General features: G+C 42.3%; 1 protein-coding gene across 5 annotated transcripts in view; it reads right to left on the reverse strand.

The window, feature by feature from the left end:
* The window catches only part of MAP2K4 (mitogen-activated protein kinase kinase 4), a 104,801-nt gene extending 91,691 nt beyond the window's left edge, over positions 1-13,110 (reverse strand). Inside the window, exons 1-2 of one of the 5 annotated variants that reach the window (XR_002178151.3) lie at positions 12,954-13,105; positions 2,388-2,420 (exon numbers count right to left, since the gene is read on the reverse strand). Coding sequence is in view for 3 of the 5 variants with exons in the window: in XM_019944183.3 (XP_019799742.1) it covers positions 2,388-2,420; positions 12,954-13,068 (148 nt within the window). In the remaining 2 variants the exon portion in view is untranslated. Of the gene's footprint in view, positions 1-1,014; positions 1,701-2,387; positions 2,421-12,953 lie in introns of those variants that run through there. The other 4 variants (XR_002178152.3, XM_019944183.3, XM_019944184.3 and 1 more) reach the window with 4 other exon arrangements.
* Positions 13,111-26,297: the final 13,187 nt, after the last annotated feature.

Raw genomic sequence — 26,297 nt, forward strand, 5'->3', positions numbered from 1 at the left:
AAGGGGAGATATGAGAAAGCAGTCACAGTGTAAAGAGGTAGTGAAGGCAACCAAAAGTGGGCATCAAGTGGGAATACAGTTAGGTTCCGTCACGTGTAATAAAGCAAGCAGCACTGCAAACCTATCATTTCTGTAACAATGGGAGAGGACAGTACCACTTAGAAAGTCTAAAGGCATTTTACATCTACCTACAGAGCCATTTATAGTCACTGTATACACAATCTTAAATTTAATAAAATCAATGTTTCTCTTGTTTTATGTTCACAATAGGACTAAGAGAAAAAAAGCAACAGTGCAAATGCAGTTTTAAATTTTTAAGATGTCAGCATTTTTCTTAAATTAGATTTTCTGTCAATATGTAAAAATTTAAAAGTATATTAAATATTAACAGAAATACTTAAACAGAAAGCTAAAAACTGTGTTAAAATTAAAATATAGCATAAAATAGAAGCTGTAACTACATTACATGTAGATATATATCATATATGTAGGTTCACTATGAGCAGGAAATCGTATACTATTTTTAGTTTAAGGTAAGAGACGGATGACAATAATGGACCAATTAAAAAATGTTATCCTAGGATCTAGCTGCCTTACTCTATTGCTCATTATATATTTATATCATGGATAAACCAATCAAGAAGTAAATTTTTGTTCACTGCTTTTCAAAGGAAGTCACAATGTTCAACCAATGGAAATTAAGCATTTTGATTCCATCAGAAAATTTTAAAACAGCAGAAATGTTTTCTCCAGGTTAAACTTTATTTCGTTTGAACTAACTTACTTAAGAATGATACACGTCAGAGGATCTAAAAGGTAACAGCATGGTGACTACAGTTAACAATACAGCATTATATACTTGAAAGTTGCTAGGAGAGTAGATCTTAAAGGTTCTTACTACAAAAAAGAAAGACTAATTATGTAAGGTGATGGAGGTGTTAACTAACCCTACTGTGGTAATCATTTCGCAATATGTAAGGGCATCAAATCATCATGCGTACACCTTAAACTTACACAGTGTCATGTCAACTACATCTCATAAAGCTGGGGGGAAAAGACAATGATGTACATCAAAAGGCGGTCGTGGGAGTTCCCTGGTGGGCTAGTGGTTAGGATTCCAGGCTCTCACTGCCGTGGTCCAGGTTCAATCCCTGGTCAGGGAACTGAGATCCCACGAGCCTCACAGCACACCAAAAAAAAAAAAAAAAAAAAGCGGTCGTTATTCTTCCCCACTCTATGAGTCAACAAGCAGAAGATGAATACATTATATTTTGGGATATATTTATGTTAACTGGAGAATAGCCTTCTTGAGTTGGGATTTTTTAAACTGCATTTTATACAAATGACATTTAAGTTTAAAATGCATTTGTTTTGGCTTTATAAATTTTGCTTTCTTATAGAAAACCTATTCTGTAGTATATGAAGACTGGTACCCTAATATACAACCCTAGTCTAAGGCTTCCCTGGTGGCGCAGTGGTTAAGAATCCACCTGCCAATGCAGGGGACACAGGTTTGAGCCCTGGTCCGGGAAGATCCCACATGCCGCGAAGCAACTAAGCCCATGTGCCACAACTACTAAGCCTGCGCTCTAGAGCCCGTGAACCATAACTACTGAAGCCCGCAAGCCACAGCTACTGAAGTCCGCGCACCTAGCGCCCGTGCTCCGCAACAAGAAAAGCCACTCCAAGGAGAAACCCGTGCACGGCAACGAAGAGTAGCCTCTGCTCGCCGCAACTAGAGAAAGACTGCACGTGGCAACGAAGACCCAATGCAGCCAAAAATAAATAAATAAAATCAATAAATTTATTAAAAAACAAACAAACAAAAACCCTAGTCTATATTGGGGGGTGGGGAGGAGGAAGAAAAAAGCTTTGTTTTAAAGAAAAAAGTTAAAATTCATTAAATGTATCCTTTAAAATAAATCAATTTTAAAGCATGAGGTCTCAGAATACAGTTATACTGTATACTTTCTGCACTCCAATCTTAAAAGTGAACTTTCCTCAACCTGTGATTTAAATTATGGCTAAGTCCAAATATCTATGTACATCTTTCTATATAACTATATACATATGAATAGATGTCTTTCTATACCTCTATACATCTTTCTAAATCTAGTACATCTGTCTATATCTATATACATCTTTCTATACTTACATACATTTGAATACCTACATATATGTTTCTCCTATTTCAATTGCAAGTGAAAGCAAGAATATAACACAGTTGTTTTTTTTTTTTTTGTATTTGGAAAATGAATGAAAAATGGAAGCTCTTTTAAAGTAAAATTACCATGGTTGGTTAGTTGAAACAATAGTGGACACATTCCCAATACCAAGATGGATATAAAAAAATTAAGTAGCATAATATCATAAAATTTGTAGCTTACTTTGTGCCTTTTCACAGAAGTTTATCTGAAAGCCTAAAGTAAAAGAGATAAGTTCCAGTTCATTTACTGTAAATCAAACAAACCAAAATTAGAACATGACATAGCATTTTTATATTACATTCAAGAACAGTTCAAATCATATAACCTCCACCATCACAGATAGAACTATAACATACGGGCTTTCTTCAAAAACTCAGCTCTTTCTGACTTAATTGTACTTTATTATACGAAACTGAAATCAAGTTTAAATTATAAGAGTTATGTTGTCTTTACCGTTAATTTTCACATCTATTCAATAAAAAGAACAGCTATTAGCCCTTGGAAGTTAAGAACAACTTTTAAGACAGTTTTGTCAATTTCTTCAATCTACAAGTTCAGAACATATCACAAGCTATTTCATTAACTCAAATTACTGACTTGGAATTACTCGATTAACTACTACCCCTGATTCAAAAGCTTTGGCAGTTGATAAATTGTGAGAGTTAAACACACATAGCAACATTCTGCCAGTGAGCTAACCTCAAATGATAAGACAGTGAACTACTAAAGAGGTGCTTAAATTCCTGTGAAGTAGCCCTGAAAAAAGACCATGTCCCTAGAAACGGTAAGTAGGACTATAGCAGTTATAGGAAGAAAACCTCTGAATTCTCCTTAGAAACATAAACATATTTTCCAAATTCAATTGGGCCTCGTTATACCTTATGCATATATTTATACAGATGTAGTTTTGTAAAATGCACCCAGTAAAGTAAGCTGTTCAAAACAAAAGCCTTCCCAAAATATTCATTTGCCATCACAGTCTATTGGGTGAATTTCTAGTTTTCTCAGTGGTCTACCTATGCTTGTGTTTATTATTGCTTTGGGGAACAAAATAGGGAAAGCAAATTTAGAATGAGTATCACTCAAGTTGTAGTTATATAAATTCAATCAAAACTTGCAGAAAAAAAAAAATCCAGGACTAAAAAGGATATGTTTAAGTAGTCCTTCCCATCCAGCTTTGAAATTCCTAGGATTTTAAGATATAGTACCTATAATGCACAAAACCTGAAAAATGGCTAATGCAGCTACTCTGACATGAAGGTACCTTTGGGACACAAAAGTAACCCACTGCCTACTTACTACCTGATGGCAAAGTGGGAGGAAGTGGGAGTGGAGACGTCAAGGGACAAAGTCCTGGGGGCAAACTGGAGGCAGTGCCCTGACACTTGTATCTCTACTGCTGAGGCTCCATACACGTGCTGCCCACCCCCTCGCACCCCCCCCCCCCGCCAGATGTGCAGCAGGAACAGACTTCAGAAGGAAACACAAACAAACAAACAAACAACAAAAAATGGATTCTGTGGATCTTATAAGCCTAAGCAACTAAACACCAGCCAGCCTCCTACCAGGCAAAACGAGCTGGCAAAAGTCAGGAGGAAAGGGAGCTGGCAGCTGGCACTGTGGAAGCAGCAGTGGAATAGGAAACACGGAGGAGCCTGGCCGCAGCTCAGAAGCCCATCTCCCACCCCCTCCGCTGGAAGAGGGAACGGAAAATTCACCTGGAGACTAGAGAGGAAGCTGGTGAAACACTGAAACAATTTCAAGGGATACTTACTGTTCTCTTTTTAGCTCTAAATACGCTCAATAGGTGCTACTAGGTAGCAAAAATAAAAGGTGAGCAAAGAGGTGAACTAAATAGCAAGATGAATGGGGAAAAGAGCAAGAAAAATAAATCTGAGAAGTATGTGAAAAAGAATGAATTGGATCTGTATAGTTGTATAAAAATAAGTTAAAGGATAAAAGTATAATGAATAGGAAAAAATATAAGGTATATGTAACTGGGAATGTTAGAATGTCACCAATTACTCCCCTAACACATCAGAAGTTAAGCCCACTTTTAAATGCCAAAAAATTCTCAAATCTTGAAGTTCTATCATCAGTACAGAATCCATACATGTAGCTAAAAGGGAAGGGGTGAAATTCTCAAAGCATAACTACAGACTTGCTCTTTTTACCTAATTATGGATGAAGTGACCAGATGAACAGATTCTAAGGACTCATACCTACATCTATTTCTGCATTATTTCTCACTCAGAAAAGACTTGCTAACTGACAAGCACAGTCTAAAGTAGCCGGAACAGATGGCTCAGCTTTTCCTTGGAACTCCATGTAATCTTATCAATTAAATCAGATAAAAAGCCATTACCTAAATCTTTCTAGACCTCTAAAAGACTACACACACACACACACACACACACACACACACACACACACACACACACACGGGGGGGGTGGGGAGAAACTCTATAGAGAGAGATTATATATATGGAAAAGAACCAGGGGGACTTCCCTGGTGGCGCAGTGGTTAAGAATCCGCCTGCCAATGCAGGGGACAAGGGTTCGATCCCAGGTCCGGGTAGATCCCACATGCCGCGGAGCAACTAAGCCTGTGCGCTACAGCTACTGAGCCTGCACTCTAGAGCCAGCAAGCCTCAACTATTGAGTCCACGTGCTCCAACTACTGAAGCCCACGCGTCTAGAGCCTGTGCTCCGCAACAAGAGAAGCCACCATAATGAGAAGCCCGCGCACCGCAATGAAGAGTAGCCCCCGCTCACTGCAACTAGAGGAAGCCCACACACAGCAACGAAGCCCCAACGCAGCCAAAAAAAAAAAAAGAAACCGCAAAGGTCAGAGAGTTGGTGCTTACAGTACAGATGTGGGAAAGTACATGGCCCAAGCCAAGTTTCTTTTCATTAAATCTCAGACCCCCAAGAATAAATATTGAGATGTACAGGGCAGGGTGCTAGTAGGCCTACCAAAGAAATAAAGCTCTGTGGGGTTTTTTCCCCTCTTTTTTCTCACCAGGACTCTCCCACCACATTTTCCCCTCATTCTCACCGTCCAACCTCAATCTTGAGAGTCCTTAACTGGCCATAACTGGAAACCTACAATTTACTGTATTTACCAAATAAAGTGAGCTTGCCTGTATCCATTTAAAAGGCTGTTTAAGATGTGCGTAAGTGTATATTAAAACCAAAGGCAAAGAGTATTTGAGAAAGTAGAAAACAAAATGAAGAATGTCAGACCAGGGTTCTAGTACCAACTGTGAAACTCAAAAGAGGCATCTTGCTTGAGCCCCAGTTTCCTCATTTATATATAAAATTAAGAATAATATCAAGTAATCTTAGAATTTGAAACAGCGTGTCCACGTGTAATTTTGATTGTCTAGTGGCCCTCATGGGGCACAGCGACCATCTGCACTGCCCTTCGCCTGGGCTGAGGGTGTAACGGGGGGGAGGGCGGGACAGGGGCGTAAGTAGCTTCCCACCTCCTTAGTAGCGCCTTATAGTTTCCTGGACACCCTGGATTCTGGTAATGCTGAAAAGGGATAATGAACTCCAGTATGAAGCCACACTGATACAAAGAAAATCACAGCTGCCTGCCTTACTGGGTCAGGCCCACAGACCAAGCTCCCAAATCTTCCTTCTGCCACAAGCATGAAGAGGCCAGCAGCTTGCCGCCTTCCAACTTCAACCTCGAAATGTTGGCGAGTGCCTTCGACTGTAATGTTACTCATAGTATACCATTATGACTCTAACATCTCAGCATTTATCTAAGCTTATCCAAACTTTGTATTTTCATTGTACTCAGAGTGAGTTCCACAAGATTTCCTGCTGTGTTACTTCCTTGAGCTTTCCTGACTTCACCTTTCTCAAGCTTAAAAGGGACCCACCTTCATTTAGTAATTCCAGGTTATTTGCGTCATCCAGAACCACTCATGATTTTATGAATACTAATCCTTCCCACATTTTTAAAAATTCAGGATCTTGTCAGCCCTCACATGCCAGTCCCTCTCCCTCCTGTGGCTGATGACCACCTTATTCACTCTTCGGTTTGTAACTAAGCACTGTATTACCATGGAGCCCGTTCAAGGAAGCCCAGTACACCCGGGGAGAGCAACTCATCAACCATGTGACTGTGGGCAAGTATCTAACCTCTATGAGCCTCAATTTTCTCATCTGTAAAACAGAATAATAATACCGGAAAGTGTTCTGTGATGATTAAATAAGGTAATAAATGCAACACAGAGCCTGGGATAGCGCAGGTTAATGTTATCAAGAGTCATTATTATTCCTGGTATCTCCCTCAGGTGAGCAACGATTATGGTACCTTCCCTATCAGACCAGCTTAACCCACACAAACAGTCCCTCTCCTTTCATTTCCTGTCACCGAGAGATAAAAACAAAGGATTCCACACTCTGCCTCTCCGTTTCAGCCCTTCCTACACCCAGCCTGCTGTCCTGAGGACTTAACTCCGGAGTGGGTACTGTCTCCTGGCAGGAACCTAACCCAGATCTCAGGGTCACTGGCAAATGCATCAGGAGAGCCATTTAATGTCGCTTATTTTTCAGCAAAGTCAGGCACAGATAGACACACATATATGTGTCAGATATATAACAGAGATCTATCTGGCAACCCTTTTCTAGCTTCCCCCTTTTGAATACTTCGGGTGACTGTTGGTAAGATGAGATATAATACAGCTTGAAAGAGCTGCTGTGGTGTCCACTTCCACCATCCTTCTCCCTGGTGAGGAATGTCATGCTTTTCTTCAAGAATCAAGCCGTGCACGATGGGACTGCCAGCTTCTTTGTAAAGGTCCATCTTGAGCTGTGTTAACTACTGGCCAATGCTCCCTCTCACCGCGTGGCTGTTAAGTCAGCCCAATCTCCTCTCTCCTTGCCCTTGAATCCTTTCTACAGGTTCATGTTAATTCTCAACCTTGCCAAGAGTGTGAAGAGACACATGCAGACTTCCTGGAGTTGGGGAAAACGGCCAGAAGCTAACCCATGCCCATTAGCAGGACAGTAAGTTGCCCAGATGACAAATTTAGCCAGGACAGCAACGTATGCTATTAACTCTTATGCTAAGTGGGTGCCTTTTCCATACTATGCATAGTGTTGAAAGAGTTCTATTACCTTTCAACATCTAATTAAAGTTTTCTACTTGCCTGTAGATTTGCAATCAAAATGCCCCCAAATTCAAAGTGCCAAGGTAAACACCCCAGCGAGTTCAGAACTCTGCAACACAAAGAAGCATCAGAAAGCCCTGAGGCTCCGAAATCAACCCAAACATGGCTGGATGCATACAGCTTCCACCCCCTGACTGAAACCTAAAATAATCTCTTCCTTCTATTCCTGAATCTGCATCACTTCTGGCAAAGATTCTTCTCTCAGACCCGAATGGCTGAAATGACTTAAATAGAGCTCGGAGAAACCATGTGAACCTGGGTAGAAGAGTAGAAAGAGCAAAGGCTGCCTGTCACCAGGTGGATTAAAACCCACTTCAACTAGGGCAAATTCCTTAATTTAAACGTCAGTTCCCTAATATATGATAGGAGACCATGCTCATCTACCCTTAAAGAGCACTTATGAGCATCAAATTAGGTAAAGACAGTGAAAAAAGAGCTGTGTTAACTATTAGTTTCCCTTCTTAATTTTAAATCTGAATTAAACTTCCTCAGGTTGTATCATGTGGACTGTCTCTATCACCTAGAGATGCAGACTGACCTGAATTATGTGTGATGGAGTTGATTTTGACCTCCAGACCCCTAAAAATAAAAACTCTATGGGCCCAAATCAACCCAGCTTCTCAAATTAGGTAATAGAAATTGAATGGAAAAAGAGAAATTTGCAAAAAAAGAAACATGACTCAAAATACAGCATTCACTAACATCCCATCTTAAACAAGTTTCAACACACACTCACACTCTAATAAGGGACATTAAAAGAAAATCAGTATCCTGAAAGCGTTATATTTTTCTACTTTTTAAATTTTAATACTAGGGTTGCTCTCCTTTTTAAGGAACATACAGAAATGCAATATGTGCTTTGAGGAGGGACCGACTTCCTGACCTGGATTTTATTTATCAGGTTATGTCAAATAAATGGTGAAAGAAATAGTGTGCAACACAGTGGGAAAGGCAAGCAATTCTAGGGTTTGGTATCTTATCCATTGTCAGCACAATTCAGTTCTTTAAATTGGGATAAAGGCACCCTCCTATGGTTCTTGAAAACCACAAACTAAATGGTAAAAATAGAAAGACAGTCAAATATAATCACAAATAGGGCATTTCATACTAATTTTTTATATTCCAATATTATTGGGAGAAAAAAGTGTACTGATTTTAAATCTTCACTTTTTCTTAACAGGTATGTTTCATTACACTTGAAAGTTCTGTGTATTTTCTTTTATTTTGTAAATATTTTTACTGAGGTATAATTGACATACATTATATTAGTTTCAGGTGTACAACTTGATTCACTATTTGTACATGTTGTGAAATGATCCCCACACAGTAAGTCTAGTTAACATCTGTCACCGCACACAGTTAAATAATTTTTTTTCTTGTGATGAGAACTTTTAAGCTCTACTCTCTTAGCAGCTTTCAAATATGCAATACAGCATTATTAACTATAGTCGCTACGCTGTACATTTTGCACATTTTTTAAAAGTAAAATCTAGCTATCATCTTTTTACTTAAATTGATATTTATAAAATGTTCAGCTGAGGGTAAATGGGTAAGGACTGGACTAGTCCATAACTTTTCTGTCATACATCTATATTTGAGACTCAAAAAGAAAAAAAGAAAAACTACCTACATGAGCTCATTAAGAGAATCAGAGGCACTTACCACATATACTTTATAACCAGTTCCTGTAACAAGTACTTTACAAATGTCTCCATGTTTTTCAGACTCAATTATAGATTCTAACTATGCTACACATTTTTTTAAAACTGACATTTCTCAGCTATCCAAGTAAAGTTTAAGGAAAAGTTTTATTTTTCCCTGCTTTAAGTCTCCTATAATAAATTTAACTTCTTGTGTTGATGAGATTTTTAAAAATCTACTACATTTTAAGGGTTTAGTAACTAAAGCATTTAAATAGCCATGTCTAATAGCAATCCTTATATACGTATAGATATTTTATAATTTTCAAAGCCCTTTTATGTGCATTAATCTAATAATGTGATTCTCACAACAGCCCCGTAAGGTATTATCCCTATTTTAACAGATAAGAAACTCAGATGAGTTCAGAAAATGTAGGTAATTTCCCCAAGGTCACAGAGCTTGTACACGGCAGAGCAGCTACCTGAACCCAGGGAGAATAAAGACTCATCAAGAATACTCTGACCAGAAATGCTCAATAATGAAAAATGGAAATAAACAGGGTAGAGAAAAGGGTAGGACCCAGTAATAATGAAGCTAAAGAAACTGTGTGATGGATCATGAGGCGTTAGGGACTCATCTGCTAATAATGAAAGAGACAATTAATTAGACCATTACAAGTAAGAGTACTGTTGCTATTAACAATGATGATGGCTAACATGCATCAATCACATCCTTACTGTGTGTCAGGCCCACACTTTACATGCATTCTCAAAGTTCCTGTAAGGTAAGCATTATTCCTGCTTCCCAACTGAGAAACTCAGGCTTGGAGAGGTTAAGTATGTTGCCCAAGGTCACAAAATTCTTAAGTCCCGATGAGGGGATTCAAATCCAGGACACCACAGCTCTGGCTTAACTCAAGCATTATGATATTAAAAAACCAAAAAAACCAATAATTCTCAACTGAGACCACTCTTGGGCCACAAACCTCAAGCCATGAAAAAATGTGCAGGGTGACCCAGTGCCCAGCACGGTGCTTCTCACACAGAACGACCACCAATGTCTGTTAATATTACATGTATTCCACGCGTCCCACAGCTAAACCCTGCTATTAGAAAGAGCTTGGCCATTAAAAACTCCCAGAGAGACAGTGCTTTGGGGGTGGCAGGTGACCATGCTTGCGGGGGTTGGGGGGGAGTGGCATTTACCAAACATCTTCTAAGGACCTGAAGTATGATCTAAAGCCAAAGATCTGATAGGTGAAGTAAGGGAGGTTGCGCTCTAACATCACAAGACAAAAAAGATCCTACACAGCTGCTTAAGCTCAAGCTTTGTAACCTGGATTGTGGGAGAAAACGTCCTGAGAGTTTCAAGTGCTTCTCTTCATTCTCAGTAATTGAGAGAGGTTCAAGAAGATACAACAGGTTCCTGAATCAATCAAGGCTAGACACAGTACTGATAAAAGAAAATTCATCAAAAATTCAAAGAGAAGTCTTATGTCCTCCCTCTCCCTTTTAAACTGGGTTCTGCTTATTAGAAAGTTCAGTTTACTGGGTTTCAAAACTCAGGGGTGGGGGCTTCCCTGGTGGCACAGTGGTTGAGAGTCCGCCTGCCGATGCAGGGGACACGGGTTCGTGCCCCGGTTCGGGAAGATCCCACGTGCGGCGGAGCGGCTGGGCCCGTGAGCCATGGCCACTGAGCCTACGCGTCCGGAGCCTGTGCTCCGCAACGGGAGAGGCCCCAACAGTGAGAGGCCCGCGTACCGCAAAACCAAACAAACAAACAAAAAAACTGAAGGGACCTGTCAAATATGTGCAATAAAAGCTTAAATAAATACATAAGGCGTAAAAAAAAAAATACTCAGGGGTGGGAGAGGAGAATGGAGCGCATCAGAATAATTCCTAAACACGATGACTTTCTCTGAGTTCCTAGAACACTCCAAGCTCTTTCCTACTTTGGCATCTTCACACACACTGTTCCCTCTGCCTAGAACCCTCTTCTTTATCGTAACAGAGTCCTCTTTCCAGACAGGTCTTCTGTGACCATCTTACCAAAGCAGACTGCCCCCTCCCCCATTAACTTCTAACCCAGCTTGTTACCTTCATAACACTTTTCCCAATTAGCAATTTTTCTTATTTATCTGCATATTGTCTTCCCTCCCCAATCCTATCAGGAGGGTGAGCTCCATCAGGAAGGAGACCATCTGACTCACTCTCTTCTATATACCCAGCACTAGGGCACTATGCCTGGCACTAGGCAGATGCTCAATAAACATTTTTGAACAAAAATTAATTTCTACAGCTTTTTCGAACTATTAGCCTCCCTACTCATCCCCTACCCCCCACCCCAAAAAAAACTTGCATTTTTATAAGCTTTGTAAGTCACCTGTTTTGGATATGCAATATAATCTTAAATTGTCATTTTGCTGTTTCATTTCAGCACCACCACCACCACCACCGAGACTGTAGAGCTGGAAGATCAGGAAACCCATCCTGTACTTCATCTGTATATTGTACAACACAGTGGCATCCAATAACTAATTTAATTTGAATTAATTATCTGAGGGCCTGCACAGAAAGTGTCCTCTGAGCTCTGACATCATCCTGTATGTATCTATCACTGTTCCTTACGTATATCCCATGGGGAGGGGGACAGGGATATAAAATTGAATAAAATCCCGCCTCTGCTTCATGAATCACCCTCTCATAAACCCGAAATACTCAACAAACGTCAAACCTAACCAGACAGACGGTTAAGATAGACCTCGGAGCCCTTCAGGAAGATTTTAATCAAAGAGTAACCATGGTCACACGGACCACGAAGGGTACCCCAACTGACGCTGCTAATAATTTAACGCAAGCAAGTCTGCGAAAGTTATCAAGAGATTTCTGACATTCCCTGTTTTCAAAGATAACATTACTACTCAAAATTCCCCAGTAAACTCAAGGAAACGGTCCCTCACGGGCTGGGGCCTGGTATTTTCACAACAGCCCCTGTCAAGAGCCACAAAGAGCTAATAAGCATTCCCACTGGGGAAAGTCATTAATTAGGAGGGCTGCTTCAGATGTGCAGTCCCCGCAGAGAACCACTCGGACCCCTGCCTTTCGATTTCCCGGATCTCTGCATTTCAACCGAGCTCCCTCTGTTTGTTTTATTTATTTATTTATTTGGTCTGCATGCCAGGCTAACACAGAAACCCCCGGCCTCTCCCAGGCCAAGGGCTGTCTCATCACCTTACAGGTGGCACGGGCCTGAACACCCCCGCCCCACCCGCCCAGCGAGCAGAAACCTGCAGAAGTTTGGAAACCGAGGGTCCAGGAGGACCGCGGAGCCCAGAGGTCAGGCGGCGGCCGGGCCCGGCGGCGCCCGCAGGGAACCAAGATGGCCCTGAGCGGGCCCCACTGCGGCGGCGGCGGCGGGGAGCCGGGCCGGGGCGCCGGGGCGCGGGGCCGAGGGGCGCAGGGCCGAGGGGCGCGGGGCCGGGACGACGACGACGCCGCCGCCCTGGGCGGCCGGGACCCGCGGGCCAGGCCCCGGCCACCTCCCGCCGCCGCACCCTGGCCGCGCGTTCCCGGAAAGGCGGGCGGGGCGCGCCAGGTAAGCGGCGGTGGCGGCGGCGGGGGTGGCCGCGGGGGCGGGCCCGGGCCAGGTGGGCCCCCGCGGGCGGTTGGGACCCCGCCGGGCCGAGCGCGGGCGGAGGCCGCGGCCCGGGCCTGCGCGGCCCGCCGCCCGGAGCCAGGCCGAGCCGGGGGCGGCCGGCTCCGGGCGCGAAGCGGGGAGGGAGGGAGGCGGACCGGCGCGGGTGGCTCGGTGGCTTCCTCAGCCGGGTCCGGGGGCGTCCGTGGCCGCGGGGACAGGCCGCGACGACTCCGACGGCCGCGCCCGGGGGCCGGGGTCTCGGCGCCGCCGCCTTCCTTACCCTGCATGCTGCTGACGGCCGGGTGGCCGGGCGCCGGGGACCCCACGGGGCCCGGGGTGCCGCTGCCGCTGCCGCCCCCGGAGCCGCCGCCGCCGCTCGGGCTCGGAGCCGCCATTGTTGGGAGTGAGGAGCCGAGCGGCGCCGCGGCGGCTGCAATGCAGCAAGCTCGGCCTCTCGCACGGCCGAGGGGCGTGGCTAGCGCCCGCCTTGGGCACGCCCCCGGCACGCCCCCCTCCCGCCCCCGCCCGCGCCTGACGCGGAGCCGCACCAGATGCTGAGCGGCTGAGCGGCAGAACTGCCCAGGTCGCCGGTGCGGGACCCCAGAGGCCGGCAGAAGTCCTGCACCGGGGCTGCGGGCCCGCCGCGGAGCCTAGAGCGGTTTGCGGAGTGAGGAGTGTGTGCATTTGGGGTATGAAAGGGTACACAGCTTCTATCATTCCTACAGAGGTCTGTGACCCCAAAAGTTTAAGAAGCCCCTTGTTGGAATCTCAGAACCCAAAACCTGAATTGTAAAACTGAAAGGGATCGCAGAGCTCGTGCTTCTTGTCCAGTCTCTGACACGGCACTTCCAGAGGGGACTTGGCTCTACCTGTGGTTCCATGTGGAGCTCCCGCTAAGCCTTGCCTAACACCCTAACCCTACACTGCCCTGGGAGATCCTAAGGAATGCTACTGAAAGTACCGTCAGTGGACCCATCCCAAGAAGACTGAATCAGAATTTACATTTTAATAATATCCCCAGGTAATTTGTATGCACATTAAATTTGAAAAACAGTATCTTAAGCACGCAAGCTCCCTGGCCTCCCAAAATATATTATCTGTATCACTGACTTCCCCTAAATACACACTGGATTCTCTCCCCCACCTCTTCTACACCTTATAAGACCAGCCATATAAATTATATAATTTAAATATGAATTATATAAGATGGCAACTTCACAGAACAAAATCAAATTTCTTCCAGTGCTTGGCACAGAGACTGGTTTTAGGAAGGCAGCAGCTAAAAGAAAAAGAAAAAAAAAGTCCTCTGTGAGGCTGGGGGTTTGTGGACCAACAGAAATGTAGTTGGAACAGTAAGGTATGGATCTCTGGACAGAGGTATGTCTCGTCTCTATATAGAATGACCAACTATACAATATGCCAAGTAGTCTGAACCATGGAGCTGGATGTTTCCTGCCCTTTGGAAGCACTGAGCCATCTATACCAGGACATCCTTCCACACAGACCTTATCTGTGCTGGAACTTCCTCGGGGCACCTTGGTAATGTCCCCTCCATCAACAGAAGCCTTGCCTGCTTGCTCTGAACTCAGCCTCAGCCATCATCTTGACTGCTCACAGGGGCTAGAGTTAGGGCTTAGGGAAAGTAAACTGGGAGAAAGTGAAGGCAAACTGAAGGTGAGAGCAGGTAGGTGTGCTTAAAAGTGGAGAGCCTTGCATTCCAGCCTGCCAGAACTCTCCTCTGAGGGCCTGGCTGGCAGAGTGACATCTCCATTTCCAGGTCATCATTAGAAACACTGCCAAATTCCCGTCTGGGAATCAGTATCCCAGATTGCTCTTCTTGGCCCTGGGGAACCATAAAAATGGGGTCCCCAGAAAGGAAATATAATCAGAACCTGGAAGGAAAGTGTCCCATCCAGGCTGTTCAGCCCAGAGTACATGCTAAATACTCAATCTGCATCTTTGGCATGGTGCTGATGGGAAGAGTAGCAACAAATGACAGAGAAAAGGAGGAGCTGAGGCTCCCTAAATGCTCTTCTTTGGAGGTACAGATTGGAAGACAGCTTTCTTTCCTTTGAGGTTTATATTTTAATGCCTGGAGGGGTCAGTATCAAAAGTTAAATGAAATTCTTCTCTCAAAACATCAACACAACTTGCCAACAATTAACAAAGATTGATGCAAAAATATAGGGACCCCACCACCACCACCCCCAGGCAATAGTTTTGCACTTCCCTTGGCTTGACCACTTTAACATCCTGGGAAAAGGCATCAACAGCCTCATAGTTTTTTGGCAAACACACCAAATGTCATCATCAGACTCCAGATGCAGGATTCCCAGACACCAAATAGTTCTGAGAAATTTTCTGACACTTTATTCCAGTACCTGCCAGTAGATTTCACAACCAGTTCCTGCTGACTAAATGTCAGTGTTGTGTATGTCATCTCATTTCTCACTTGCAGTTCCTTGGGTTTTGGAGTGGTACCAAGAAATGACTTGGAAGACTTCTAGTCTCCCCACCTGCATCAGTACCATAAGTATCCCTCCCCCATTTTTTGATGTGGACAATTGATATACTTATAGTCTTATGTAAAGTGCTACTAATTCCTTTTTCCAATTATACATATTTCTTTTTTTCTTTTTTTTTTGGCGGTACGTGGGCCTCTCACTGTTGTGGCCTCTCCCATTGCGGAGCACAGGCTTCGGACGCGCAGGCTCAGCGGCCATGGCTCACGGGCCCAGCCACTCTGCGGCATGTGGGATCTTCCCGGAGCGGGGCACGAACCTGTGTCCCCTGCATCGGCAGGCGGACTCTCAACCACTGCGCCACCAGGGAAGCCCTATACATATTTCTTTAATAGAAACTTATTATTTAATAGAAATCCTAGAGGCAATACTAGAGATTAGTCAACTATTTAGTAGGAAAAAGTTTTCCAATATTATTTTAGATTATATAGGTTACATTTAAGATTGTTCAAGTAAGAAAAACATTGACCTGATACAGTTAAGTGAACTTGAATGAGGAAAATATATGTAACAAATAAACCTAAAGGAAAACATTCCAACTAGGAAATTCATTCAGGAAAGTTGAATTAAAAGAGTAAATATATTGTGGAATCTAAAATATGAGACAAATGAATTTATTTACAAGACAGAAACAGACTCACAGACATAGGAAAGAAACTTATGGTTACCAAAGGAGAAAAGGGGTGGGGGAGGTATAAATTAGGAGTTTGGGATTAGCAGATACAAATGACTGTATATAAAATAGATAAACAACAAGGTCCTACTGTACAGCACAGGGAACTGTATTCAATATCCTGTAATAAATGATAATGGAAAAGAATATGAAAAAGAATATATATATATATGTATATATATCTGAATCATGTTGCTGCACGCCACAAACTAACACAACATTGTAAATCAACTATACTTCAATGAAAAAGAAATTTTTAATTAAAAAAGTACTTTAAGGGCTTCCCTGGTGCTGCAGTGGTTGAGAGTCCGCCTGCTGATGCAGGGGACACGGGTTCGTGCCCCGGTCTGGGAAGATCCCACATGCCGCGGAGCGGCTGGCCCCGTGAGCCATGGCCGCTGAGCCTGCGCGTCCGGAGCCTGTGCTCTGCAACGGGAGAGGCCACAGCAGTGAGAGGCCCGCGTACCGCAAAAAAAAAAAAAAAAAGTACTTTAAGATAAAATGGGACAAAAAGAATCTAAAGAAAGCAGAAATAAAGGATGCTTTCAGACAAAAAAGAAGAGTAATATGTAACTAATTAGTTTTTTGTTTAATAATGCCTAATGCTGAGCTTGTAATAAAACGGACAGTATACTTGGATTGCTGTTAGTATTGTTAACTAGTGCATAAGAACCAGGGATAAGAACCATCAGGGACTCCCCCGGTGGCGCAGTGGTTAACAATCCGCCTGCCAATGCAGGGGACGCCGGTTGGAGCCCTGGTCTGGGAAGATCCCACATGCCGCGGAGCAACTAAGCCCGTGCGCCTCAGCTACCGAGCCTGCGCTCTAGAGCCCAAGAGCCACAACTACTGAGCACGCATACCACAACCACTGAAGCCTGCACGCCTAGAGCCTGTACTCCACAACAAGAGAAGCCACTGCAATGAGAAGCCCGCACACCACAGCGAAGAGTAACCCCCACTTGCCACTAGAGAAAGCCTGCACGCAGCAACAAAGACCCAACACAGCCAAAAATAAATAAATTAATTAATTTTTTTAAAAAACCATCAACTAGGTCTGAGTTTGGGCAAAAACAAGAAAGGATCTTGGTTTGTTCAAACTGATGAAGCTATGAGCTTTTTACTTTTTCTTATGCTCACATTTTTCTTATATATTTGTGTTTTATTGTTTCTTATAGACTGAATTGTGTCTCCCCTGCAAAAAAAATTTGTATGTTGAGGTCCTAACCCACAGTACCTCAGAATGTGACTGTATTTGGAGATAAGGCTTTAAAGAGGTAATTAAGGTAAAAGGAGGTCACATTGGGCCCTAATCCAATATGACTGGTGTCCTTATAAGGAGAACAGGACACACAGAGAGGAGGCTGTGTGAAGACACAGGGAGAGGACGGCCATCTACCAGCCGAGGAGAGAGGCCTGAGAAGAAGGCAACCCTGCTGACACGTTGATCTGGACTTCCAGCTTCCAGGATTGTGAGAAAATACATTTCTCTTGGTTAAGCCTCCCAGTCTGGGGTACTTTGTTATGACAGCCATAACAAACTCATACATGGTTCAAAATAATGAATCGCTTAAAAGAAGTACAGCTTTTTTAGTAATATACTAGTAGCTAGCATAATCCTTGGGGAGCCGAAAAGGCAATTAGGCAAAATATGTCTCAATAACCAGCAAATTCATGTTTATAAGAGCTCCTTGAGAAAAATCCCTAAAGGGGCCTGAAGTTCTTGGCTCTGTCCTGTAATGACTTTTCCTTCCCACTGGAGAGGATGGAAATAACAGAGTAAGGCCATTGCTATGAGCAATGTATGACGAGGTCAGAGTGACATCTGCATACCCCCTGCTTAGAGCACCTTTGCTTAGAAATGTAGCTTGCTTGTTCTTCTTGATACATGTCTCAGTGGTTACATTAAGAGGACAGTTTTCTCTTCACATTCCAAATAAGGCAAAAATAAGCTGCAATTGGGTTTCACCTTAGGTCCCCAGTTTCAGTCTCTGAGAAAGTTAGAAGGGTCAGGCACCTCTATTTGGCTGTAACAATCACGTGATAGTCCTTACAAGGGCTCAGCAGTTGGCTTTGAGCAAAACCCATCTCCTGTCCATCCCCAAATCGCTGGGGGTTTAGGACCAGGCCATCCAATGGCCTATGTTGCCTCTGTGCAGGTTTCTGGATATTGGTTGAACATTGCACTTAATTGGAAATGAAGGGAATGTGAGTTCATTCCATCAAAAGAACCAAAGTTCAGTCTGGTTCAGATAAAGGGAAATACCAATTTGACTATTAATAACTATATATGCATCTAGAGATTTATAGGAAAATGTTCATCACAACTTTATTTATAAGAATTTTTTTAAAAATGGAAATACCTCACTCTAAGTCACTACCACAGTGAGGTGTATTATTTTTTTATTTTTTTATTTTTTGCGGTACGCGGGCCTCTCACTGCTGTGGCCTCTCCCGTTGCAGAGCACAGGCTCCAGACACGCAGGCTCAGCGGCCATGGCTCACGGGCCCAGCCGCTCCGCGGCATGTGGGATCTTCCCGGACCGGGGCACGAACCCGTGTCCCCTGCATCGGCAGGCAGACTCAACCACTGCACCACCAGGAAGCCCCAGTGAGGTGTATTATTGATAGTATTAACAGTGGTCTGACCAGATACAAATATATTCCAGAATGATACAATTCTCATCTGCCTGAACTACACCCAGAGCCTGTCCTCATCTTCTGTATTCTGTTGATCTATCCTCACTGTTTTTTAAAAAACAAAATGAGACTAAAATGGAAAAAAAAAAAGAGAGCGAGAGAGAGAACAGTGGGCACTTTTGTCGGGGAGAACAGGAAATTCAGCGTGATTGGCTGGGAAGGGGCCAGAGGAAACTTTCCTAAGGTAAAGGTGATGTTCTATGCCCTGATAGCAGTTTGGGTTACAGGAGTTTATGCATCTGTCAAAATGCAGCAAACACATGCTCAAGATTTGTGAATTTCAAAGTATGTAAATTATATATCAAAAGAAGAAACTGTGAACAAATCCTGAACTCAGGCTCATGATCTGAATGCTGAAGTCTTAAAGAGGACATGTCCTGATACCTGCAGTTTACTTTGAAATGCGTCAGAAAAAAAAGATGGCTGAATGGAAGGTTAGAGGGATGGATAGACGGATAGATACGTGCTGAAACAAGCATAACAAAATGTTAATGCTAAACTCTAGGTAGTGGGTAGACCGAGGATAACTACAAGTTTTTTCAACTGTATGTTTGAATTTTTTCATAAGAAAATATTAGAAGAAAATGAAAAACACTATAAAACCAAAAAAAAAACCACACAAAAATTAAACATATTGCTCAATTATATTGCCCTCGAGCAAAATTACAATCCAAGTAAACTAAGTATAAATGTCTAACTAATTTAATCCAATCGAATAGGTATCTTATAAAACTCAGGACTTATTGAAACTTCTCATCTAAAAGAAAGGAATCACCTAGGGTAAAGCCACACAGGGTCCTCTTTGTGCAGGGGCATATGTTGACCGTGGACTTACGTGAGACCACAACAGGCATCTCTGGCTCACTCAAGGTTGTAGCATTTACTAATTACTTAGGGGAGGACATTGTGGGCTTTGTTTCATTTTTGGTTTTGCTTTTTAGATTAAGTAACATGATCTGGCTTCAATTTAAAAGCATTGTTTTTGTTTCATTGTGTGGGTTTTTTGGTAGCAGATTTATTGAGCTATAATGCACATATTATACAATTCACCCATTTGAAATGTACCGTTCAGTGGTTTTTAGTATATACACAGTTATGCAACCATAACAGGAGTCAAATTGAGACCATTCCCATCACCCCAGAAAGAAACTCCATACAATTTACGGTCACTTTCAACTGGCCCCGACCACCCCCAGCTCCGGCTCTAGGCAACCACTAATCTACTTTCTGTCGTCATAGATTTGCCTTTTCTAGGTGATAATATAGAACATGGCCTTTTGTATCCTACTGCTTTCAGCCAGCATAATATTTTTAAAGTTCGTCCATGTTGTAGCTTGTATTAGAACTTCACTCCTTTTCATGGCTGGATAATATGCCGTTGTGTACACCACATTGTGCTTATTCATTTGCCCATTGATGGACATCTTGGGTTGTTTCTACTTTTTGGCTATTATGAATGACGCTGCTGTGAACACTTGTGTACAAGTTTTTGCATAGGTTTTCAAATTTCTTGTGTACATGCCTAAAAGCAGAATTGTTGGATCACACAGTAACTCTGTGTTTAACCATTTGAGGAACTGCCAGACTCTCTTCCAAGGTAGCTACACCATTTTACATTTCCACCAGCAGTGTATGAATGTTCCAGCTTCTCCACATCTTAGGCAAACACATTATGATCTGTCTTTTTTATTAGAGCCACCTTTATGGTAACAGTGTATTTTGAGGCATTTCATCTATAATAGCCACTGAATTGGACATTGGCAGACACTGTATATTTTATAAACTTAAAATGAAATGTGTTCATTTCAAGAGGAACTACCACAACATGAATTCCTGTGACCATCGATGACTCACTTTTAGTACATTGGTCCATATCAAATCTACCAGTCAGAGCTCAAGGAAACTGTGCCCTTTTCTGAGAGGTACAATTTGTTGGCTTCCTCTAACCATCAGAAATCAGTAACTAAATTCTATTAGTAGTGGCTGAAGCATTTTATCAGCGACATAGATTAATTAAAAAATTAATGCTGGACACGTAGGAAATTCTCTATTTTTGGAATATTGAAAAAAATTCAATTATTCAACAATAGGAATTAATAATAAAGTTATACACAGCACAAAAATATTAATGAGCAGGAGAGAAGATGTCACAAGAACAAAAAGTCTGATTGGGTTTTATAAAAAGATAAAGTGGACACTTAGGAAAAATGCAACTTACCTTATATTAGTCAGATGTTAAGAGCTTCTCTAAGTCTAAATACACCTCTGAAAACTATACCTCATTATACCCCAGAAGCACTTCATATGTTTGTCTGTAATACATAAATATATATTTATTTATATATCTAAAGAACGTATGAACCAATAAATGAGCACCAGCAATGCAATAGAAAAAAAATGAATAAAAGATAAATAAATATAAATGGCTTCTAAACCAATGATTACAAATCTCGTTCATAATTATAGTAGTATGCATTTAAATAATAATGGTATATATTTTCCTTTAAAAATTGATAAATATATTTTTCTGTTGACATTTCTAACTTATGAACTACCTCAGACACAAGCTCCCATTAGTTCGAAGAAAGGTCGTATTTAAACTCAGTTCATTCATCTAAAGTCACTCTCTCCCTGATCTTGTCTTAGGTCGTAGATAAAGACAGCCTCTGATGGCTCACAAAACAGCCACATTTCAGTACCAATTTATTCTTTTAAATTAATTAATTAATTAATTAATTTATTTTTGGCTGCATTGGGTCTTCCTTGTGGTGTGCGGGCTTCTCAATGCAGTGGCTTCTCTTGTTGCAGAGCGTGGGCTCTAGGCACGGGGGCTTCAGTAGTTGTGGTACACGGACTCAGTAGTTGTGGCATGTGGACTCAGTAGTTGTGGCTCACGGGCTCCAGAGCGCAGGCTCAGTAGTTGTGGCGCACGGGCTTAGTTGCTCCGCGGCATGTGGGATCTCTTCCCTGACCAGGGCTCGAACCCGTGTCCCCTGCATTGGCAGGCGGATTCTTAACCACTGCACCACCAGGGAAGTCCCTCCAGTACCAATTTAGAGTTGTAAGACTTTCACATAATACTGCATCAAAATTTGTTATAAAGAACTAAAATTTCAAAAAGAACTAGAATTTTCCACTTCCTATCTGTCTTATTCATCTTTCCTTTCTCCATATAAGTGACTGGGCAACAGGATTTGGAGAAAGTCTTTTGATAATAAACTTTTGGTAGCTTATGAATTGTGAATATTGTAAATGTAATACCTGATGAAAATTATTTAATATGTAGCTAAATTGAGCTTGATAGCTGTCCTTTTGTTGTTGCAACAAGCATTCTTTTATGAGTTACAAAGTATTTATTAGCATACATTTAAATTCTTTTAAGCAGTTTCATTTAAAAATTAATCAGAAACATAAATTATTTTTGAAAAGTCTGTTTTATAAAAAGATATGATTTTTCCCTTATATATTCTATTTTACTTACACAAAATGTTTCTTTTCTTCTCTTTATTGAGCAGAAGATATATGTACTGAGTTTCTATTCTCTGCTCAGGTTCTACTTGAATAGCAATGAATTGCAAGATACATAGATGATAAATCATGTAAGAATTTACTCAGTGAATATTTATTACTAGATCAATAAAGTAAAATTTTTGATAGTACTTTTTTTTACTTAAAAGTCTTTACTGGTTCCCTTTAAGCCTGAAAATAAAGTTTTGTTAAGCTACCCTCCCCATTTCTCTCTGCCTATTCTAACCTGTTCTAGACAGGTGCTACTGTAGAGCTTTCATGCCATTTTTGGTCTATTATGCCTTATTAAATCCAAGCCACATGTGCAGTCAAAGAAAAATGATATTCTTTTAGTCATTTCTAAACTACTCTCTCCTGATGTTACATATATAAGCCATGTTTTAGCAGGTTTTTTTTCCCCTACCGTCTCACAAGTCTGTGTGTTAGAACTCAGGAATATATTTTTAGACAGTTTGGTGCAGTTCAGTGGTTTTCAGGAAGCCAAGTTAAGGGATTTCTTTGTTCTTTTCCCTCTCAGCCAGGCTGGAGCAAGGAGACATGAACTTAAAAGCTCAGGAATGTATCACGACACAGAGATGGGTAGCATTTGTCCTGGAGGACCACAGGATGCTGCAGGGACCTCAGGAGGACTCACATCACTGTTTCACGAGGTCCAAACGATGCCACTTGGATGTGGTTGCCTTGAACACAACTGTCCTCCGGCATCCATGCGTGGTCCGGGTGGTCCTAGGGGTGGCCCTGGAGGGCGACACAGGTTCACAGACAAGGTTGTCTACACCAGACCATGTCTCCTTGACTACATAAGTTTTCAGGTATGTGGTGGAAATCCAAGATCATTCTTCATGGAGAAAGAAGTCCAGATCCCAGTTTATAAGAAAGTGTATCCATGAGACAATTGTCTTACTCTCCCAGATAGGTCTTGAAGTTCTAACTCCTTCTTTCTCTTTTTTTCCCCCCTAGTGGACTCTGGTTGAGCTCTAGTGCTCACAAGTCATGAACCTTCCAGGACGGTCACAATTCAAATACTATGTTCCCAATTTTGGACCATGAGGTCTGAATTTGGGTCCTGAAAATACAGTTACAGTACACCTAGGCTAAATTCTTGTTGTCGCCCTTGACTGATTCCTTCATATTTCTCTCTTGGGAGCTGACCTGAATAACGGGTACCTGGGGAAGGACAGTTCCTAGACGCCTGGTGCCTGGTGGAGACAACGGACTGACAAGAACATGGCCAGTGCTGTGGGGGAGAAGGGCTCTGGGGGAGAAGGGCTCTGGTGAGGCAGTGCCCTCCCCAGGCTGCAGTGGTCAGCCTTGCCTCTTCCCCTGAAAGCCCTCCAACCCACTGGCCAGCTGAGCCCTCAGGCATCCCCAATGAGCTCTAAAACCCAGAATCCAAGGTGGGCATCATTAAACTACCATCTCCTCTGAATTCTGGAGAATATTACTGAGCAGTTCTGTTCAAACACCTTTAGAGACCAGGTTAAAGTCCTGGCAAATGTAGACAGACTTGATTTACAGGGATGGTCAGCGTATGTCATACACCATAAAAGGTGTTCCCATTCAAAATAAGAATTTAAAAACTGTGCTTGCCAAACGAAATACATGCCTCCAGTTTCCAGTGCCTGGTTTGGAGGGTCCACAGCAGCATCAGAGGAAAGAAGGGATCTTTGGTAAAATTCTGCAAGCTTTAATGAATACACTCTAAGCCTAATTCTTGGTATCCCAGCTTCTTCCAAGATGAGGTTGTGTTCTGTGCCCTTGGCCACATGCTGTTTCTTCTGCGCATCTCCATGGGCAGCCTGAATCTCTCTGCAGTGGCCCTCCGAGGCTTCCTAAAACACACTGCTGCTGCCAATTAACTTAATTTTCTCTCTGGTCTCCTAATACCACATAATGAATAGACTACATTCTGGAAAATAGGTTTTTTTGGTATTTTCTTTTAAACCCCAGTGTCTGGTTAATCCGAATCCTTTTCTCTCTGTGTGTTCCCCAATGTTCAGACCCTTTTTGTTAATTAGCAGTGACAGATGACTCACCGGTCTTGCTGGCTCCCCAGAGGAAGAAAAAGCTTGCTTCTTCTATTGATCTCAAGCCCTTCAAGAGTCACCAAATGCTCCTGGAAGCTTCTGTCACAGGGAGGAAAGTTCAATCTGAAAAAACCTGGGCAGTGGTCCAGCCATCCCTCGCATCTGACAGCAGGGACAGATGGGCCTCCCACAGCTCGATGCTGATGGGGTTTTCAGGAGCCCTGGCCATCAGAAAGAGGGAAACGTCACAGATTCAGCAAGGGCAGGGGCTGGCTGTCCAAAGCTGGGAGGGTCATCAGCTCAGCAAGAAATAAAACAGCTTGAAGGGAAGGAGGCCCAGAGAGGCCACAAGTGACCGTGTGGAAAACAGAAATCAGTAATAAGCATGAAGATGAAGCACCTAAGGGACCAAAGAAGGAGAATTCTGGGTGGTAGAATGTTTAAGGGAGTCTGAGGCCTCTTACTCAATCTCTCTGAAATTGTTTACCAGATAGAACTCTCCAAGCTTTAAAGGGCCCCTGGTCAGTTGATGGGATAAAGAATCATCTGTGCATCACACTAAGCGAAGTAAGTCAGAAAGAGAACAAATACCACATATCACTTGTATGTGGAATCTAAAATATGACACAAATCAACATATCTACAATACAGAAACAGACTCACAGACATAGAGAACAGATGTGTGGTTGCCAAGGGGCAGGGGGGTGGCGGAGGGATGGATTGGGAGTTTGGGATAAGCAGATATAAACTATTATATGTAGGATGGATAAACAACAAGGTCCTGTATAGCACAGAGAACTAGATTCAATATCCTGTGATAAACCATAATGGAAAAGAATATGAAAAAGAATGTGTGTATATTTATAACTGAATCACTTTGCTGAACAGCAGAAATTAACACAACATTGTAAATCAACTATACTTAAATAAAATTAAAAAAAAAAAAAAGAATCATCTATAGAATTCAGAAGTTTTCCAGTCTGTACCTGAAGGCAGGAGCTCTTTTTCTGGCACAAACAAAAGACGGATCAATTATACAGAGAGTCTTGACGAGGTGAGATCCCAGCTTTTAGTAAACTTTAGGCTCTGTGGTTGATACCCTATCCAGAACATGAAGATAATTTTCAGTGATGCTTAAGGTCATACAATATCCTACCAGGTACTTTTTGGAATTTCTTAGTAGGCACATTTCTTCAAAAATCACTTAATTAACAGATGGTATTGAAAAAAGAAAATGTTTTGCCAATGATGTACTTTTTCCATTTGGAGGGTTTGTGAAGTTTCTTTTTTTATTTATGACAACCATTAAAACTAAGTGTTGAAAAAAAAAAAAAGTAAAGGTAGAACAAGACCTGAAAAATCTCTGTATAATTAGAGTATTAAATCAAGATTTGCTCACCTAATGAGGCCTGTTCCATCTCATTTTAAGTGGGAATTTTATTCAACAAATAAAATACATATTTTGAAATATTATTTTTTCATTCTTACCTCAGTCTTTGTTGACTTTTATATTCACATGTTTTACTATATAGACTATGTAGGCAAAATGATACATGTATATTATTTATTAATAAATACATATACAAATAGTGGCTCTCTAGCCTCAAAATAGTTTTACTGGTAAAGAGTGCTTGATCAAAAAGGTGTAGTGGGGACTTCCCTGGTGGCGCAGTGGTTGAGAGTCCGCCTGCCGATGCAGGGGACACGGGTTCGTGCCCCGGTCCGGGAAGATCCCACATGCCGCGGAGCGGCTGGGCCCGTGAGCTATGGCCGCTGAGCCTGCGCATCCGGAGCCTGTGCTCTGCAACGGGAGAGGCCATAGCAGTGAGAGGCCCATGTACCACAGGAAAAAAAAAAAAAAAAAAGGTGTAGCGACCACTGCCCTAAATCAGGGCTTCTCAAATGTGGCTGCACAGCAGACTCACACAGAAGGCATGTTAAGCCCAGATTTCTTGCCTTCTCCTCTAATTAGGTTCTCTGAGAAGTGGAGCCTGGAAATACAGTTTTTAAGCAAACTTCCAAAATGATACTTTTGGCACTGGTCTGAGGAGAAGCACTACAATACACAGTTAATAATAAATAATTGTCTCAACTCATACTTCAAGAGCCTAACAGACCTAGTTAGTGGCCAAAACTTTTATGGTTAGGAATGATGATCACATATCACAAGGAGA

Source organism: Tursiops truncatus, chromosome 20 (genome assembly GCF_011762595.2).
Source record: "Tursiops truncatus isolate mTurTru1 chromosome 20, mTurTru1.mat.Y, whole genome shotgun sequence".
Classification (NCBI taxonomy): Eukaryota; Metazoa; Chordata; class Mammalia; order Artiodactyla; family Delphinidae; genus Tursiops; species Tursiops truncatus.